The sequence below is a fragment of the Rhinoderma darwinii genome, chromosome 2, assembly GCF_050947455.1.
Source record: "Rhinoderma darwinii isolate aRhiDar2 chromosome 2, aRhiDar2.hap1, whole genome shotgun sequence".
NCBI lineage: Eukaryota > Metazoa > Chordata > Amphibia > Anura > Rhinodermatidae > Rhinoderma > Rhinoderma darwinii.
The window spans coordinates 2,340,697-2,362,124 of NC_134688.1; the positions used below are offsets into that span (position 1 = coordinate 2,340,697).

Consider the following 21,428-nt stretch of genomic DNA (forward strand, 5'->3'; position numbering starts at 1 on the left):
TGTGTCCTCCTCCCCGGCATTACATGTGAGGTCTGGCTGGGATGTGTCCTGCTCCCCGGCATTACATGTGTGGTCTGGCTGGGATGTGTCCTGCTCCCCGGCATTACATGTGTGGTCTGGCTGGGATGTGTCGTCCTCCCCGGCATTACATGTGTGGTCTGGCTGGGATGTGTCCTGCTCCCCGGCATTACATGTGTGGTCTGGCTGGGATGTGTCCTGCTCCCCGGCATTACATGTGTGGTCTGGCTGGGATGTGTCCTGCTCCCCGGCATTACATGTGTGATCTGGCTGGGATGTGTCCTGCTCCCCGGCATTACATGTGTGGTCTGGCTGGGATGTGTCCTGCTCCCCGGCATTAGATGTGTGGTCTGGCTGGGATGTGTCCTGCTCCCCGGCATTACATGTGTGGTCTGGCTGGGATGTGTCCTGCTCCCCGGCATTACATGTGTGGTCTGGCTGGGATGTGTCCTGCTCCCCGGCATTACATGTGTGGTCTGGCTGGGATGTGTCGTCCTCCCCGGCATTACATGTGTGGTCTGGCTGGGATGTGTCCTGCTCCCCGGCATTACATGTGTGGTCTGGCTGGGATGTGTCCTGCTCCCCGGCATTACATGTGTGGTCTGGCTGGGATGTGTCCTGCTCCCCGGCATTACATGTGTGGTCTGGCTGGGATGTGTCCTCCTCCCCGGCATTACATGTGTGGTCTGGCTGGGATGTGTCCTGCTCCCCGGAATTACATGTGTGGTCTGGCTGGGATGTGTCGTCCTCCCCGGCATTACATGTGTGATCTGGCTGGGATGTGTCCTCCTCCCCGGCATTACATGTGTGGTCTGGCTGGGATGTGTCCTGCTCCCCGGCATTACATGTGTGGTCTGGCTGGGATGTGTCCTGCTCCCCGGGCATTACATGTGTGGTCTGGCTGGGATGTGTCCTGCTCCCCGGCATTACATGTGTGGTCTGGCTGGGATGTGTCGTCCTCCCCGGCATTACATGTGTGATCTGGCTGGGATGTGTCCTCCTCCCCGGCATTACATGTGTGGTCTGGCTGGGATGTGTCCTGCTCCCCGGGCATTACATGTGAGGTCTGGCTGGGATGTGTCCTGCTCCCCGGGCATTACATGTGAGGTCTGGCTGGGATGTGTCCTGCTCCCCGGCATTACATGTGTGGTCTGGCTGGGATGTGTCCTCCTCCCCGGCATTACATGTGAGGTCTGGCTGGGATGTGTCCTGCTCCCCGGCATTACATGTGTGGTCTGGCTGGGATGTGTCCTGCTCCCCGGAATTACATGTGAGGTCTGGCTGGGATGTGTCCTGCTCCCCGGCATTACATGTGTGGTCTGGCTGGGATGTGTCCTGCTCCCCGGCATTACATGTGTGGTCTGGCTGGGATGTGTCCTGCTCCCCGGCATTACATGTGTGGTCTGGCTGGGATGTGTCCTGCTCCCCGGCATTACATGTGTGGTCTGGCTGGGATGTGTCCTCCTCCCCGGCATTACATGTGTGGTCTGGCTGGGATGTGTCCTGCTCCCCGGCATTACATGTGTGGTCTGGCTGGGATGTGTCCTGCTCCCCGGCATTACATGTGTGGTCTGGCTGGGATGTGTCCTGCTCCCCGGCATTACATGTGTGGTCTGGCTGGGATGTGTCCTGCTCCCCGGCATTACATGTGTGGTCTGGCTGGGATGTGTCCTGCTCCCCGGGCATTACATGTGTGGTCTGGCTGGGATGTGTCCTGCTCCCCGGGCATTACATGTGAGGTCTGGCTGGGATGTGTCCTGCTCCCCGGCATTACATATGTGGTCTGGCTGGGATGTGTCCTCCTCCCCGGGCATTACATGTGAGGTCTGGCTGGGATGTGTCCTGCTCCCCGGCATTACATGTGTGGTCTGGCTGGGATGTGTCCTCCTCCCCGGGCATTACATGTGTGGTCTGGCTGGGATGTGTCCTGCTCCCCGGCATTACATGTGTGGTCTGGCTGGGATGTGTCCTGCTCCCCGGCATTACATGTGTGGTCTGGCTGGGATGTGTCCTCCTCCCCGGCATTACATGTGTGGTCTGGCTGGGATGTGTCCTCCCCGGCATTACATGTGTGGTCTGGCTGGGATGTGTCCTGCTCCCCGGCATTACATGTGAGGTCTGGCTGGGATGTGTCCTGCTCCCCGGGCATTACATGTGTGGTCTGGCTGGGATGTGTCCTGCTCCCCGGCATTACATGTGTGGTCTGGCTGGGATGTGTCCTGCTCCCCGGGCATTACATGTGTGGTCTGGCAGGGATGTGTCCTGCTCCCCGGCATTACATGTGAGGTCTGGCTGGGATGTGTCCTCCTCCCCGGGCATTACATGTGTGATCTGGCTGGGATGTGTCCTCCTCCCCGGCATTACATGTGTGGTCTGGCTGGGATGTGTCCTGCTCCCCGGGCATTACATGTGTGGTCTGGCTGGGATGTGTCCTGCTCCCCGGCATTACATGTGAGGTCTGGCTGGGATGTGTCCTCCCCGGCATTACATGTGTGGTCTGGCTGGGATGTGTCCTGCTCCCCGGCATTACATGTGAGGTCTGGCTGGGATGTGTCCTGCTCCCCGGGCATTACATGTGTGGTCTGGCTGGGATGTGTCCTGCTCCCCGGCATTACATGTGAGGTCTGGCTGGGATGTGTCCTGCTCCCCGGCATTACATGTGTGGTCTGGCTGGGATGTGTCCTGCTCCCCGGCATTACATGTGTGGTCTGGCTGGGATGTGTCCTGCTCCCCGGGCATTACATGTGTGGTCTGGCTGGGATGTGTCCTGCTCCCCGGGCATTACATGTGTGGGCAGCGCAGCGGGCACTCCCTCGGCCTGGAATGCGGCCTCTCCCCCGTCAGCGGCCGCTCCTGGACCGGGGCCAGTTCTTTCCTGTTTGTGTTGAGAATCTCCCGGCCCGTTCACAAGTCACTGCTGAGTCCCTGTAAAGCGACACCCGCCACTCCTGCCCCGTGGCCGCACATTACTCCCCCGCCACTCCTGCCCTGTGGCCGCACATTACTCCCCCGCCACTCCTGCCCTGTGGCCGCACATTACTCCCCCGCCAGCTGCTGCTCTACACCCGATACCTACGATGCTGCCGCCCCCTGCTGGAGGATGTGTAAATCAGCTTCCTAACACGTGTGCCACTGCTGCCCCCTTCTGTCCACCCTCTCACCCTGCACCGTACACCCAAAGCCAAGAATGTGCAGCTGCAGAGTCCTCACAACACTGAATCTCTCTGTGCTGCTGTGACCGCAGCATCGCATCCCTGAGCTCCTTAGTGGGATTTTCTCACCATTATGACCATGGAGTGGGGATGAGCGGGGGTCTGATCACTGGGACCCCCCCTGCAGCGCTCCTTGGCGGTCCTTGCTGTGTCTGGGGCCTCGGTTGACGTTTTCATTTCTCCGCAGATCCTGGCCACCGGGTTGAGCGCTTTGTATTCCTCTCTGCCGCGTAAGATAGAAGTGCGCGGGATGACTGGCACTTCCTGCGGCGGGAGGACTGGATCGGAGTCTCGTCTCTCGTCCTGTTCATGAATTCCCTGGAGTTCTGTAACGCCGTCACTCAGGTAAGTGCCCGCTGAGCGTGTGATCCTCCGTGCCCGCCGCCGTGCTGATTCCTTCCTCTACCACCAGGTGGCTCATCCGCTAGTCCAGAACCAGCTGGTGGAATACATACACAACGGGTTCCTTGTGCCGGTGATGGGTCCGGCGCTGCACAAGGTGAGAGTAAGAGACTGGGAATAGCGCCGGGTAGAAGTGTCAGCTCCGGAACCCACTGTAATCCCATCCCCCGTTCTCTGCAGACCTCCATCGAGGAGATGATCGCCAGCACCGCGTACCTGGAGCTCTTCCTGCGCAGCATCAGTGAAACGGCTCTGCTGAAAACCTTCCTGAGATTCATCCTCCTGCACCGGCACGACAGCGCCACCATCCTGCACACCCTGATCAGCCGCATCGCCAGCAACTCGCGGGTGAGACGCCCCAATCACTGCTCTCCGTGAGCTGGGGTCTAGACCATCCCTCAGACTGATACACTGTAGCAAAAGACCAGAACAGGAGAGATGGTTTTCCGCCTTTGGATGTAAGCAAGAATGTTTTCATACTCTGACAGCAAGTCGAGATCTTGAAAACAGGGAGGAATTTAAGCACAAAGGGGCAGATTTACTAAAGTGTCTCCGGAAATGCGCCAAATTTTGGACCATTTGACTTTATATCTCGCAGATGCGCCAAAAACGACGCAGGTTTGTCCATTAGTCTAGATAAGGGGGCGGGGCTTTAAAATGCGCCAGACGAAAACTAAACCAATTAATAAATATATAAACGAGCGAAAACGGTCTAGCGAGATGCGCCACATTTATCATACAGCCGGCGCTACAGACTGACGAAAACATAGAAATACCCCCCAATCAAAGTCTGCGAGAAAGTTACAGAACTAATTTCCGTCACGCTGAAAATCTCCCCGATGTCCCCCGTGCACTGGAGGGGGCGCGGTCTTGTACGTGTTTATTAGTCGCTGATCGCTGCGGTCATCGTATAATATCCTGCCGCTGGTGGGCTCGTCTCGTCTGGGGGCCGCTTATTGTACTGATTTCTCCGCCTCTCGTTCTCCGCAGCTCTGCATGGTGTCCCTGACACTCTTCTCTACTCTGCTCAACCTGAACTGTGAGGACGTCCTGCTGCAGCTGCTGCTCCGGTAACGACCGTCCCCCACACACGTCTTATCTTACACCACAGATCCAAATCATCATCATCATCGTTCTTCCATCTACGGATCTACGCCCGAAACTGCCTCACATCATGTTATACTCCAGTCACAGCCAGAGCTGCACTCACAATTCTTCTGTTACATCATGTTATATACTCCAGTCACAGCCAGAGCTGCAGTCACATTTCTTCTGTTACATCATGTTTTGTACTCCAGTCACAGGCAGAGCTGCAGTCACAATTCTGTTACATCATGTTATACTCCAGTCACAGTCAGAGCTGCAGTCACTTAGTGTCTGAGGCCCCATGCATACGACGGTAGATTTTATTCTTCCTTGCGGTCCCATTCATTTCTATGACCGTCGGACACCCGAGTATATTTACAGGAAGGTGTCCGGGCTCTGGAAAGCTTCCGTAAAAAATAGGACATGTACTATTCATAATGGCAGCGCGGCCCGCATGTGTGGTTGACGGTCCGCGGCCGGCCGTGCCCATAATCACGGACCGTGATAACTGCCATGTTCGTCTGCATGGAGCCTTATACTCCAGTAACATCCAGATCTGCAACCACAATTCTACTGTTACATCATTTTAAACTCCAGTCACAAGACTGTCCTCTCCTGTCCTCTCCTGTCCTGTCCTCTCCTGTCCTGTCCTCTCCTGTCCTGTCCTCTCCTGTCCTCTCCTGTCCTGTCCACTCCTGTCCTGTCCTGTCCTGTCCTCTCCTGTCCTGTCCTGTCCTCTCCTCTCCTCTCCTGTCCTGTCCTCTCCTGTGCTCTCCTCTCCTGTCCTCTCCTCTCCTCTCCTCTCCTGTCCTCTCCTGTCCTCTCCTGTCCTGTCCTCTCCTCTCCTCTCCTGTCCTGTCCTCTCCTCTCCTCTCCTGTCCTGTCCTCTCCTGTCCTCTCCTGTCCTCTCCTGTCCTCTCCTGTCCTGTCCTCTCCTGTCCTCTCCTGTCCTGTCCTGTCCTCTCCTGTCCTCTCCTGTCCTGTCCTCTCCTGTCCTGTCCTGTCCTGTCCTGTCCTCTCCTGTCCTGTCCTCTCCTGTCCTCTCCTGTCCTGTCCTCTCCTGTCCTGTCCTGTCCTCTCCTCTCCTGTCCTGTCCTCTCCTGTCCTCTCCTGTCCTCTCCTGTCCTGTCCTCTCCTGTCCTCTCCTGTCCTGTCCTCTCCTGTCCTCTCCTGTCCTGTCCTGTCCTGTCCTCTCCTGTCCTGTCCTGTCCTCTCCTGTCCTGTCCTGTCCTCTCCTGTCCTGTCCTGTCCTCTCCTGTCCTGTCCTGTCCTCTCCTGTCCTGTCCTCTCCTCTCCTGTCCTGTCCTCTCCTGTCCTCTCCTGTCCTGTCCTCTCCTGTCCTCTCCTGTCCTCTCCTGTCCTGTCCTCTCCTGTCCTCTCCTCTCCTGTCCTGTCCTGTCCTCTCCTCTCCTGTCCTCTCCTCTCCTGTCCTGTCCTCTCCTGTCCTGTCCTCTCCTGTCCTGTCCTCTCCTGTCCTGTCCTCTCCTGTCCTCTCCTGTCCTCTCCTGTCCTCTCCTGTCCTGTCCTCTCCTGTCCTGTCCTCTCCTCTCCTCTCCTGTCCTGTCCTCTCCTGTCCTGTCCTCTCCTGTCCTGTCCTCTCCTGTCCTCTCCTGTCCTCTCCTGTCCTCTCCTCGTTCAGGATCTGTAAGGAATGTGTGTGGTTCTTGTTTGTAATGATTCCTGTCTCTGCTCAGGTATCTAATCCCCTGTAATCACGTCATGCTGAGCCAGAGGAGAGCCGTGAAGGACTTAGATCTATACTCCAAGACCGCAGACAAATTCCTGTCCCTCATCCCACAATGTTGTCGAAAGGAGATTCTGGTGTCCCAAGAGAGAGAAGAGGAGCACGCAACCTGGACTAAAGGTGCCCCCTATATACAAGAATATAACTACTATAATACTGCTCCTATATACAAGAATATAACTACTATAATACTGCCCCTATATACAAGAACATAACTACTATAATACTGCCCCTATATACAAGAATATAACTACTATAATACTGCTCCTATATACAAGAATATAACTAATATAATACTGCTCCTATATACAAGAATATAACTACTATAATACTGCCCCTATATACAAGAATATAACTACTATAATACTGTCCCTATATACAAGAATATAACTACTATAATACTGCTCCTATATACAAGAATATAACTACTATAATACTGCCCCCTATATACAGGAATATAACTACTATAATACTGCTCCTATATACAAGAATATAACTACTATAATACTGCCCCCTATATACAAGAATATAACTACTATAATACTGCCCCTATATACAAGAATATAACTACTATAATACTGCCTCCTATATACAAGAATATAACCACTATAATACTGCCCCCTATATACAAGAATATAACTACTATAATACTGCCCCTATATACAAGAATATAACTACTATAATACTGCCCCCTATATACAAGAATATAACTACTATAATACTGCTCCTATATACAAGAATATAACTAAGATAATGTCCCTATATACAAGAATATAACTACTATAATACTGCTCCTATATACAAGAATATAACTAAGATAATAATGTCCCTATATACAAGAATATAACTACTATAATACTGCCCCCTATATACAAGAATATACCTACTATAATACTGCCTCCTATATACAAGAATATAACTACTATAATACTGCTCATATATACAAGAATATAACTACTATAATACTGCCCCTATATACAAGAATATAACTACTATAATACTGCCCCTATATACAAGAATATAACTACTATAATACTGCCCCTATATACAAGAATATAACTACTATAATACTGCTCATATATACACGAATATAACTACTATAATACTGCCCCTATATACAAGAATATAACTACTATAATACTGCCCCCTATATACAAGAATATAACTACTATAATACTGCCCCTGTATACAAGAATATAACTACTATAATACTGATCCTATATACAAGAATATAACTACTATAATACTGCCGCTATATACAAGAATATAACTACTATAATACTGCCCCTATATACAAGAATATAACTACTATAATACTGCCCCTATATACAAGAATATAACTACTATAATACTGCCCCTATATACAAGAATATAACTACTATAATACTGCCCTCTATATACAAGAATATAACTACTATAATACTGCCCCCTATATACAAGAATATAACTACTATAATACTGCTCCTATATACAAGAATATATCTACTATAATACTGGCCCTATATACAAGAATATAACTACTATAATACTGCCCTCTATATACAAGAATATAACCACTATAATACTGCTCCTATATACAAGAATATAACTACTCTAATACTGCCCCTATATACAAGAATATAACTACTATAATACTGCTCCTATATACAAGAATATAACTACTATAATACTGCCCCCTATATACAAGAATATAACACTATAATACTGCCCCTATATACAAGAATATAACTACTATAATACTGCCCCTGTATACAAGAATATAACTACTATAATACTGCTCCTATATACAAGAATATAACTACTATAATACTGCCCCCTATATACAAGAATATAACTACTATAATACTGCTTCTATATACAAGAATATAACTACTATAATACTGCCCTTATATACAAGAATATAACTACTATAATACTGCCTCTATATACAAGAATATAACTAGTATAATACTGCCCCTATATACAAGAATATAACTACTATAATACTGCTCCTATATATACAAGAATATAACTACTATAATACTGCTCCTATATACAAGAATATAACTACTATAATACTGCCCCTATATACAAGAATATAACTACTATAATACTGCTCATATATACAAGAATATAACTACTATAATACTGCCCCTATATACAAGAATATAACTACTATAATACTGCCCCCTATATACAAGAATATAACTACTATAATACTGCCCCTGTATACAAGAATATAACTACTATAATACTGATCCTATATACAAGAATATAACTACTATAATACTGCCGCTATATACAAGAATATAACTACTATAATACTGCCCCCTATATACAAGAATATAACACTATAATACTGCCCCTATATACAAGAATATAACTACTATAATACTGCCCCTGTATACAAGAATATAACTACTATAATACTGCTCCTATATACAAGAATATAACTACTATAATACTGCCCCCTATATACAAGAATATAACTACTATAATACTGCTTCTATATACAAGAATATAACTACTATAATACTGCCCCTATATACAAGAATATAACTACTATAATACTGCCTCTATATACAAGAATATAACTAGTATAATACTGCTCCTATATATACAAGAATATAACTACTATAATACTGCTCCTATATACAAGAATATAACTACTATAATACTGCCCCTATATACAAGAATATAACTACTATAATACAGCCCCTATATACAAGAATATAACTATTATAATACTGCTCCTATATACAAGAATATAACTACTATAATACTGCCCCCTATATACAAGAATATAACTACTATAATACTACTTCTATATACAAGAATATAACTACTATAATACTGCTCCTATATACAAGAATATAACTACTATAATACTGCTCCTATATACAAGAATATAACTACTATAATACTGCCCCTATATACAAGAATATAACTACTATAATACTGCCCCTGTATACAAGAATATAACTACTATAATACTGCACCTATATACAAGAATATAACCACTATAATACTGCTCCTATATACAAGAATATAACTACTATAATACTGCCCCTGTATACAAGAATATAACTACTATAATACTGCCCTCTATATACAAGAATATAACTACTATAATACTGCCCCCTATATACAAGAATATAACTACTATAATACTGCTCCTATATACAAGAATATATCTACTATAATACTGGCCCTATATACAAGACTATAACTACTATAATACTGCCCTCTATATACAAGAATATAACTACTATAATACTACCCCCTATATACAGGAATATAACTACTATTATACTGCTCCTGTATACAAGAATATAACTACTATAATACTGCTCCTATATACAAGAATATATCTACTATAATACTGGCCCTATATACAAGAATATAACTACTATAATACTGCCCTCTATATACAAGAATATAACTACCATAATACTACCCCCTATATACAGGAATATAACTACTATTATACTGCTCCTGTATACAAGAATATAACTACTATAATACTGCTCCTATATACAAGAATCTAACTACTATAATACTGCCCCCTATATACAAGAATATAACTACTATAATACTGCCCTCTATATACAAGAATATAACTACCATAATACTACCCCCTATATACAGGAATATAACTACTATTATACTGCTCCTGTATACAAGAATATAACTACTATAATACTGCTCCTATATACAAGAATCTAACTACTATAATACTGCCCCCTATATACAAGAATATATCTACTATAATACTGCCCCTATATACAAGAATATAACTACTATAATACTGCCCCCTATATACAAGAATATAACTACTATAATACTGCCCCTGTATACAAGAATATAACTACTAAAATACTGCCCCTGTATACAAGAATATAACTACTATAATACTGCCCTATATACAAGAATATAACTACTATAATACTACCCCCTATGTACAGGAATATAACTACTATAATACTACCCCCTATATACAAGAATATAACTACTATAATACTGCTCCTATATACAAGAATATAACTACTATAATACTGCCCCCTATATACAAGAATATAACTACTATAATACTGCCCCCTATATACAAGAATATAACTACTAAAATACTGCCCCTGTATACAAGAATATAACTACTATAATACTGCCCTATATACAAGAATATAACTACTATAATACTGTCCTATATACAAGAATATAACTACTATAATACTACCCCCTATGTACAGGAATATAACTACTATAATACTACCCCCTATATACAAGAATATAACTACTATAATACTGCTCCTATATACAAGAATATAACTACTATAATACTGCCCCTATATACAAGAATATAACTACTATAATACTGCCCCCTATATACAAGAATAGAACTACTATAACACTGCCCCTATATACAAGAATAGAACTACTATAATACTGCCCCTATATACAAGAATATAACTACTATAATACTGCCCCTACGTACAAGAATATAACTACTATAATACTGCCCCCTATGTACAAGACTATAACTACTATAATACTGCCCCTATATACAAGAATATAACTACTATAATACTGCCCCCTATATACAAGAATATAACTACTATAATACTGCTCCTATATACAAGAATATAACTACTATAATACTGCTCCTATATATAAGAATGTAACTACTATAATACTGCTCCTATATACAGGACTATAACTACTATAATACTGCCCCTATATACAAGACTATAACTACTATAATACTGCCCCCTATATTCAAGAATATAACTACTATAATACTGCCTTCTCTATACAAGAATATAACTATAATACTGCCCCCTATATACAAGAATATAACTACTATAATACTGCCCCCTATATACAAGAATATAACTACTATAATACTGCCCCTATATACAAGAATATAACTACTATAATACTGCCCCCTATATACAAGAATATAACTACTATAATACTGCCCCTATATACAAGAATATAACTACTATAATACTGCCCCCTATATACAAGAATATAACTACTATAATACTGTGCCCTATATACAAGAATATAACTACTATAATACTGCTCCTGTATACAAGAATATAACTACTATAATACTGCTCCTATATACAAGAATATAACTACTATAATACTGCCCCTATATATAAGAATATAACTACTATAATACTGCTCCTATATACAAGAATATAACTACTATAATACTGCCCCCTATATACAAGAATATAACTACTATAATACTGCCCCCTATATTCAAGAATATAACTACTATAATACTGCCTCCTATATACAAGAATATAACTACTATAATACTGCTCCTATATTCAAGAATATAACTACTATAATACTGCTCCCTATATACAAGAATATAACTACTATAATACTGCCCCTATATACAAGAATATAACTACTATAATACTGCCCCCTATATACAAGAATATAACTACTATAATACTGCCCCCTATATACAAGAATATAACTACTGTAATACTGCTCCTATATACAAGAATATAACTACTATAATACTGCCCCCTATATACAAGAATATAACTACTATAATACTGCCCCTATATACAAGACTATAACTACTATAATACTGCCCCCTATATTCAAGAATATAACTACTATAATACTGCCTTCTCTATACAAGACTATAACTACTATAATACTGCCTTCTCTATACAAGACTATAACTACTATAATACTGCCCCCTATATACAAGAATATAACTACTATAATACTGCCCCCTATATACAAGAATATAACTACTATAATGCTGCCCCTATATACAAGACTATAACTACTATAATACTGCCCCCTATATTCAAGAATATAACTACTATAATACTGCTCCTATATACAAGAATATAACTACTATAATACTGCTCCCTATATACAAGAATATAACTACTATAATACTGCCTCCTATGTACAAGAATATAACTACTATAATACTGCCCCCTATATACAAGAATATAACTACTATAATACTGCCTCCTATATACAAGAATATAACTACTATAATACTGCCCCCTATATACAAGAATATAACTACTAAAATACTGCCCCTGTATACAAGAATATAACTACTATAATACTGCCCTATATACAAGAATATAACTACTATAATACTGTCCTATATACAAGAATATAACTACTATAATACTACCCCCTATGTACAGGAATATAACTACTATAACACTACCCCCTATATACAAGAATATAACTACTATAATACTGCTCCTATATACAAGAATATAACTACTATAATACTGCCCCTATATACAAGAATATAACAACTATAATACTGCCCCCTATATACAAGAATATAACTACTATAACACTGCCCCTATATACAAGAATAGAACTACTATAATACTGCCCCTATATACAAGAATAGAACTACTATAATACTGCCCCTACGTACAAGAATATAACTACTATAATACTGCCCCCTATGTACAAGACTATAACTACTATAATACTGCCTCCTATATACTAGAATATAACTACTATAATACTGCCCCCTATGTACAAGACTATAACTACTATAATACTGCCCCTATATACAAGAATATAACTACTATAATACTGCCCCCTATATACAAGAATATAACTACTATAATACTGCTCCTATATACAAGAATATAACTACTATAATACTGCTCCTATATATAAGAATGTAACTACTATAATACTGCTCCTATATACAGGAATATAACTACTATAATACTGCCCCCTATATACAAGAATATAACTACTATAATACTGCTCCTATATACAAGAATATAAGTACTATAATACTACCCCCTATATACAAGAATATAACTACTATAATACTGCCCCCTATATACAAGAATATAACTACTATAATACTGCCCCCTATATACAAGAATATAACTACTATAATACTGCCCCTATATACAAGACTATAACTACTATAATACTGCCCCCTATATTCAAGAATATAACTACTATAATACTGCCTTCTCTATACAAGAATATAACTACTATAATACTGCTCCTATATACAAGAATATAACTACTATAATACTGCCCCTATATACAAGAATATAACTACTATAATACTGCTCCTATATACAAGAATATAACTACTATAATACTGCCCCCTATTTACAAGAATATAACTACTATAATACTGCCCCTATATACAAGAATATAACTATAATACTGCCCCCTATATACAAGAATATAACTACTATAATACTGCCCCCTATATACAAGAATATAACTACTATAATACTGCCCCTATATACAAGAATATAACTACTATAATACTGCCGCTATATACATGAATATAACTACTATAATACTGCCCCCTATATACAAGAATATAACTACTATAATACTGCCCCCTATATTCAAGAATATAACTACTATAATACTGCCCCCTATATACAAGAATATAACTACTATAATACTGTGCCCTATATACAAGAATATAACTACTATAATACTGCTCCTGTATACAAGAATATAACTACTATAATACTGCTCCTATATACAAGAATATAACTACTATAATACTGCCCCTATATATAAGAATATAACTACTATAATACTGCTCCTATATACAAGAATATAACTACTATAATACTGCCCCCTATATACAAGAATATATCTACTATAATACTGCTCCTATATACAAGAATATAACTACTATAATACTGCCCCCTATATACAAGAATATAACTACTATAATACTGCCCCTATATACAAGACTATAACTACTATAATACTGCCCCCTATATTCAAGAATATAACTACTATAATACTGCCTTCTCTATACAAGACTATAACTACTATAATACTGCCTTCTCTATACAAGACTATAACTACTATAATACTGCCCCCTATATACAAGAATATAACTACTATAATACTGCCCCCTATATACAAGAATATAACTACTATAATGCTGCCCCTATATACAAGACTATAACTACTATAATACTGCCCCCTATATTCAAGAATATAACTACTATAATACTGCTCCTATATACAAGAATATAACTACTATAATACTGCTCCCTATATACAAGAATATAACTACTATAATACTGCCTCCTATATACAAGAATATAACTACTATAATACTGCCCCCTATATACAAGAATATAACTACTATAATACTGCCTCCTATATACAAGAATATATCTACTATAATACTGCCCCTATATACAGGAATATAACTACTATAATACTGCCCCCTATTTACAAGAATATATCTACTATAATACTGCCCCTATATACAAGAATATAACTACTATAATACTGCCCCCTATATACAAGAATATAACTACTATAATACTGCCTCCTATATACAAGAATATAACTACTATAATACTGCCCCCTATATACAAGAATATAACTACTATAATACTGCCCCCTATATACAAGAATATAACTACTATAATACTGCCCCCTATATACAAGAATATAACTACTATAATACTGTGCCCTATATACAAGAATATAACTACTATAATACTGCTCCTGTATACAAGAATATAACTACTATAATACTGCTCCTATATACAAGAATATAACTACTATAATACTGCCCCTATATATAAGAATATAACTACTATAATACTGCTCCTATATACAAGAATATAACTACTATAATACTGCCCCCTATATACAAGAATATAACTACTATAATACTGCCCCCTATATTCAAGAATATAACTACTATAATACTGCCTCCTATATACAAGAATATAACTACTATAATACTGCTCCTATATTCAAGAATATAACTACTATAATACTGCTCCCTATATACAAGAATATAACTACTATAATACTGCCCCTATATACAAGAATATAACTACTATAATACTGCCCCCTATATACAAGAATATAACTACTATAATACTGCCCCCTATATACAAGAATATAACTACTGTAATACTGCTCCTATATACAAGAATATAACTACTATAATACTGCCCCCTATATACAAGAATATAACTACTATAATACTGCCCCTATATACAAGACTATAACTACTATAATACTGCCCCCTATATTCAAGAATATAACTACTATAATACTGCCTTCTCTATACAAGACTATAACTACTATAATACTGCCTTCTCTATACAAGACTATAACTACTATAATACTGCCCCCTATATACAAGAATATAACTACTATAATACTGCCCCCTATATACAAGAATATAACTACTATAATGCTGCCCCTATATACAAGACTATAACTACTATAATACTGCCCCCTATATTCAAGAATATAACTACTATAATACTGCTCCTATATACAAGAATATAACTACTATAATACTGCTCCCTATATACAAGAATATAACTACTATAATACTGCCTCCTATGTACAAGAATATAACTACTATAATACTGCCCCCTATATACAAGAATATAACTACTATAATACTGCCTCCTATATACAAGAATATAACTACTATAATACTGCCCCCTATATACAAGAATATAACTACTAAAATACTGCCCCTGTATACAAGAATATAACTACTATAATACTGCCCTATATACAAGAATATAACTACTATAATACTGTCCTATATACAAGAATATAACTACTATAATACTACCCCCTATGTACAGGAATATAACTACTATAACACTACCCCCTATATACAAGAATATAACTACTATAATACTGCTCCTATATACAAGAATATAACTACTATAATACTGCCCCTATATACAAGAATATAACTACTATAATACTGCCCCCTATATACAAGAATATAACTACTATAATACTGCCCCCTATATTCAAGAATATAACTACTATAATACTGCTCCTATATACAAGAATATAACTACTATAATACTGCTCCCTATATACAAGAATATAACTACTATAATACTGCCTCCTATATACAAGAATATAACTACTATAATACTGCCCCCTATATACAAGAATATAACTACTATAATACTGCCTCCTATATACAAGAATATATCTACTATAATACTGCCCCTATATACAAGAATATAACTACTATAATACTGCCCCCTATTTACAAGAATATATCTACTATAATACTGCCCCTATATACAAGAATATAACTACTATAATACTGCCCCCTATATACAAGAATATAACTACTATAATACTGCCTCCTATATACAAGAATATAACTACTATAATACTGCCCCCTATATACAAGAATATAACTACTATAATACTGCCCCCTATATACAAGAATATAACTACTATAATACTGCCCCTGTATACAAGAATATAACTACTAAAATACTGCCCCTGTATACAAGAATATAACTACTATAATACTGCCCCCTATATACAAGAATATAACTACTATAATACTGCCCCCTATATTCAAGAATATAACTACTATAATACTGCCCCCTATATACAAGAATATAACTACTATAATACTGTGCCCTATATACAAGAATATAACTACTATAATACTGCTCCTGTATACAAGAATATAACTACTATAATACTGCTCCTATATACAAGAATATAACTACTATAATACTGCCCCTATATATAAGAATATAACTACTATAATACTGCTCCTATATACAAGAATATAACTACTATAATACTGCCCCCTATATACAAGAATATAACTACTATAATACTGCTCCTATATACAAGAATATAACTACTATAATACTGCCCCCTATATACAAGAATATAACTACTATAATACTGCCCCCTATATTCAAGAATATAACTACTATAATACTGCCTCCTATATACAAGAATATAACTACTATAATACTGCTCCTATATTCAAGAATATAACTACTATAATACTGCTCCCTATATACAAGAATATAACTACTCTAATACTGCCCCTATATACAAGAATATAACTACTATAATACTGCCCCCTATATACAAGAATATAACTACTATAATACTGCCCCCTATATACAAGAATATAACTACTGTAATACTGCTCCTATATACAAGAATATAACTACTATAATACTGCCCCCTATATACAAGAATATAACTACTATAATACTGCTCCTCTATACAAGAATATAACTACTATAATACTGCTCCTATATACAGGAATATAACTACTATAATACTGCTCCTATATACAGGAATATAACTACTATAATACTGCCCCCTATATACAAGAATATAACTACTATAATACTGCCCCCTATATACAAGAATATAACTACTATAATACTGCCCCCTATATACAAGAATATAACTACTATAATACTGCCCCCTATATACAAGAATATATCTACTATAATACTGCCCCTGTATACAAGAATATAACTACTATAATACTGCCCCCTATATACAAGAATATAACTACTATAATACTACCCCCTATATACAAGAATATAACTACTATAATACTGCCTCCTATATACAAGAATATAACTACTATAATACTGCCCCCTATATACAAGAATATAACTACTATAATACTGCCCCCTATATACAAGAATATAACTACTATAATACTGCCCCTATATACAAGAATATAACTACTATAATACTGCCCCTATATACAAGAATATAACTACTATAATACTGCCCCTGTATACAAGAATATAACTACTAAAATACTGCCCCTGTATACAAGAATATAACTACTATAATACTGCCTCCTATATACAAGAATATAACTACTATAATACTACCCCCTATGTACATGAATATAACTACTATAATACTGCCCCTATATACAAGAATATAACTACTATAATACTGCCCCTATATACAAGAATATACCTACTATAATACTGCTCCTATATACAAGAATATAACTACTATAATACTGCTCCTATATACAAGAATATAACTACTATAATACTGCCCCTATATACAAGAATATAACTACTATAATACTGCCCCCTATATACAAGAATATAACTACTATAACACTGCCCCTATATACAAGAATATAACTACTATAATACTGCTCCTATATACAAGAATATAACTACTATAATACTGCTCCCTATATACAAGAATATAACTACTATAATACTGCCCCCTATATACAAGAATATAACTACTATAATACTGCCCCTATATACAAGAATATAACTACTATAATACTGCCCCCTATATACAAGAATATAACTACTATAATACTGCCCCCTATATACAAGAATATAACTACTATAATACTGCTCCTATATACAAGAATATAACTACTATAATACTGCTCCTATATACAAGAATATAACTACTATAATACTGCTCCTATATACAAGAATATAACTACTATAATACTGCCCCTATGTACAAGAATATAACTACTATAATACTGCCCCCTATGTACAAGAATATAACTACTATAATACTGCCCCCTATATACAAGAATATAACTACTCTAATACTGCTCCTATATACAAGAATATAACTACTATAATACTGCCCTCTATGTACAAGAATATAACTACTATAATACTGCCCCCTATGTACAAGAATATAACTACTATAATACTGCTCCTATATACAAGAATATAACTACTATAATACTGCCCTCTATATACAAGAATATAACTACTATAATACTGCCCCCTATATACAAGAATATAACCACTATAATACTGCCCCTATATACAAGAATATAACTACTATAATACTGCCCCCTATATATAAGAATATAACTACTATAATACTGCCCCTATATACAAGAATATAACCACTATAATACGGCTCCTATATACAAGAATATAACTACTATAATACTGCTCCTATATACAAGAATATAACTACTATAATACTGCTCCCTATATACAAGAATATAACTACTATAATACTGCTCCCTATATACAAGAATATAACTACTATAACACTGCCCCTATATACAAGAATATAACTACTATAATACTGCCCCCTATATACAAGAATATAACTACTATAATACTGCTCCTATATACAAGAATATAACTACTATAATACTGCCCCTATATACAAGAATATAACTACTATAATACTGCCCCCTATATACAAGAATATAACTACTATAGTACTGCCCCTATATACAAGAATATAACTACTATAATACTGCCCCCTATATACAAGAATATAACTACTATAATACTGCCCCTATATACAAGAATATAACTACTATAATACTGCCTCCTATATACAAGAATATAACTACTATAATACTGCCCTATATACAAGAATATAACTACTATAATAATGCTCCTATATACAGGAATATAACTACTATAATACTGCCCCTATATACAAGAATATAACTACTATAATACTGCCCCTATATACAAGAATATAACGACTATAATACTGCCCCTATATACAAGAATATAACTACTATAATACTGCCCCTATATACAAGAATATAACTACTCTATACTGCCCCCTATATACAAGAATATAACTACTCTATACTGCCCCCTATATACAAGAATATAACTACTCTATACTGCCCCGTATGGGTATGATTGTATTCTGGGTAGGGGTGTAATTTTTACCATTTTCTTCTTCCTTACAGCTCATGGTAGTCCGAGCATTGACACGTCCTCCGTCCACACTGTGCCCCGCCCCTCCACCCCCTCCAGGATGGGCTTTTTCATGCGGCAGTCAGCTCCTGATAGCCCCTCGCAGCGCTCCCCGGTCTTCTCTCCGCAGGACGGCGGGATTGGCAGCCCCCGGCACGTCTCGCTCTCGTGGGATGAAGTATCTGAGTTGGATGGGAATTATTTGGATTATCTGCAGGAAGCGCGGGCCGGAATAGACCGCTGCACCCGCGCCTGTCGTGTCTGGTCCGCCCCCTATGATGGTGAGGAGCCCAGCCCCCGCAGCATTTCACCCCCTACCCCTGAGGAGGTTGCACTGTCCCCCGATTATTTCTCCTCTCCTCCCTCATCCCTCAGAGGCCAGGACAAGGAGACGCGGCGGCACAGTGTTACCCCGCGGACTAAGAAGCGCAGCTTACAGGAGGAGGAGGAGGGTGGGCGCAGCGCTAGAGTCCAGGACGGAGGGCACAAAGAATCATCTCACGACGGGGTGTCAGGCCCGGCCCTTATGAACGGGGCCCTCACAGACGAGCAAAGATGTTTGGGAGACACACAGAGGGGGGCTGGGCCTCCGGGGAGAACTGACACATGTGAGGTTAAGAAAGTAAAGCGAGAACCGGTGGAGGACGGAGAGAACGGTGGAGCTGAGGGGGAGGAGCAGGTGATGGGGGCACCAGATCGAGGGGAGGACCAGCGCTGGGCATCTACACTGTGGGAGCCAACAGATTCCGTGGATAGCCTGATAGACGAGCTGCTAGACCGGGCCCCGGCCGAAACCAATGGGGCCCTCGTGAGCATCGAGAAGCTGGGGGAGGAGCTCAAGGAGATGGAGGACAGCATGAGGATTGTGGCCGTAAAGGAGGAACCGGTAGACGGGCACTTGACCATCCTTACAGAGGACGAGCAGGACGGCGATGCCCACCAGGACATGGGCAACACTAAGAGCCGCTCCGACTCACTGACCCTCTTACTGAGCAGCCCCCTGCGGGCACAGATTGGCAGCCAGCCTTACACAGGTAAGTACATGCCAGCTGACGGCGATCCCTGCCTATCCCATATCATGCCATCCTCTGCCACTCATCTCATTGACCCAAGTAATGCCTGCATCTACCCCACCTCCATACACCAGTCTGTGCCCAGTCATCTACCCCACCTCCGTATGATGCCAGTCTGTGCCCAGTCATCTACCCCACCTCCGTATGATGCCAGTCTATGCCCAGTCATCTTCCCTCACCTCCATATGATGCCAGTTTGTGCCCAGTCATCTACCCCACCTCCGTATGATGCCAGTCTGTGCCCAGTTATCTACCCCACCTCCGTATGATGCCTGTCTGTGACCAGTCATCTACCCCACCTCCGGATGCCAGTCTGTGACCAGTCATCTACCCCACCTCCGTATGCCGCCAGTCTATGCCCAGTCTTCTACCCCACCTC

At 39.8% G+C, this 21,428-nt stretch overlaps 1 protein-coding gene across 1 annotated transcript in view; it reads left to right on the top strand.

The window, feature by feature from the left end:
- FHIP1B (FHF complex subunit HOOK interacting protein 1B) overlaps nucleotides 1-21,428 on the top strand; it is a 47,756-nt gene that overhangs the window by 20,460 nt on the left and 5,868 nt on the right. The window contains 7 exon segments of the mRNA XM_075851273.1: nucleotides 3,418-3,472; nucleotides 3,475-3,575; nucleotides 3,643-3,729; nucleotides 3,813-3,980; nucleotides 4,623-4,702; nucleotides 6,413-6,582; nucleotides 19,970-21,010. Of these exon segments, the coding sequence (XP_075707388.1) occupies nucleotides 3,418-3,472; nucleotides 3,475-3,575; nucleotides 3,643-3,729; nucleotides 3,813-3,980; nucleotides 4,623-4,702; nucleotides 6,413-6,582; nucleotides 19,970-21,010 (1,702 nt within the window).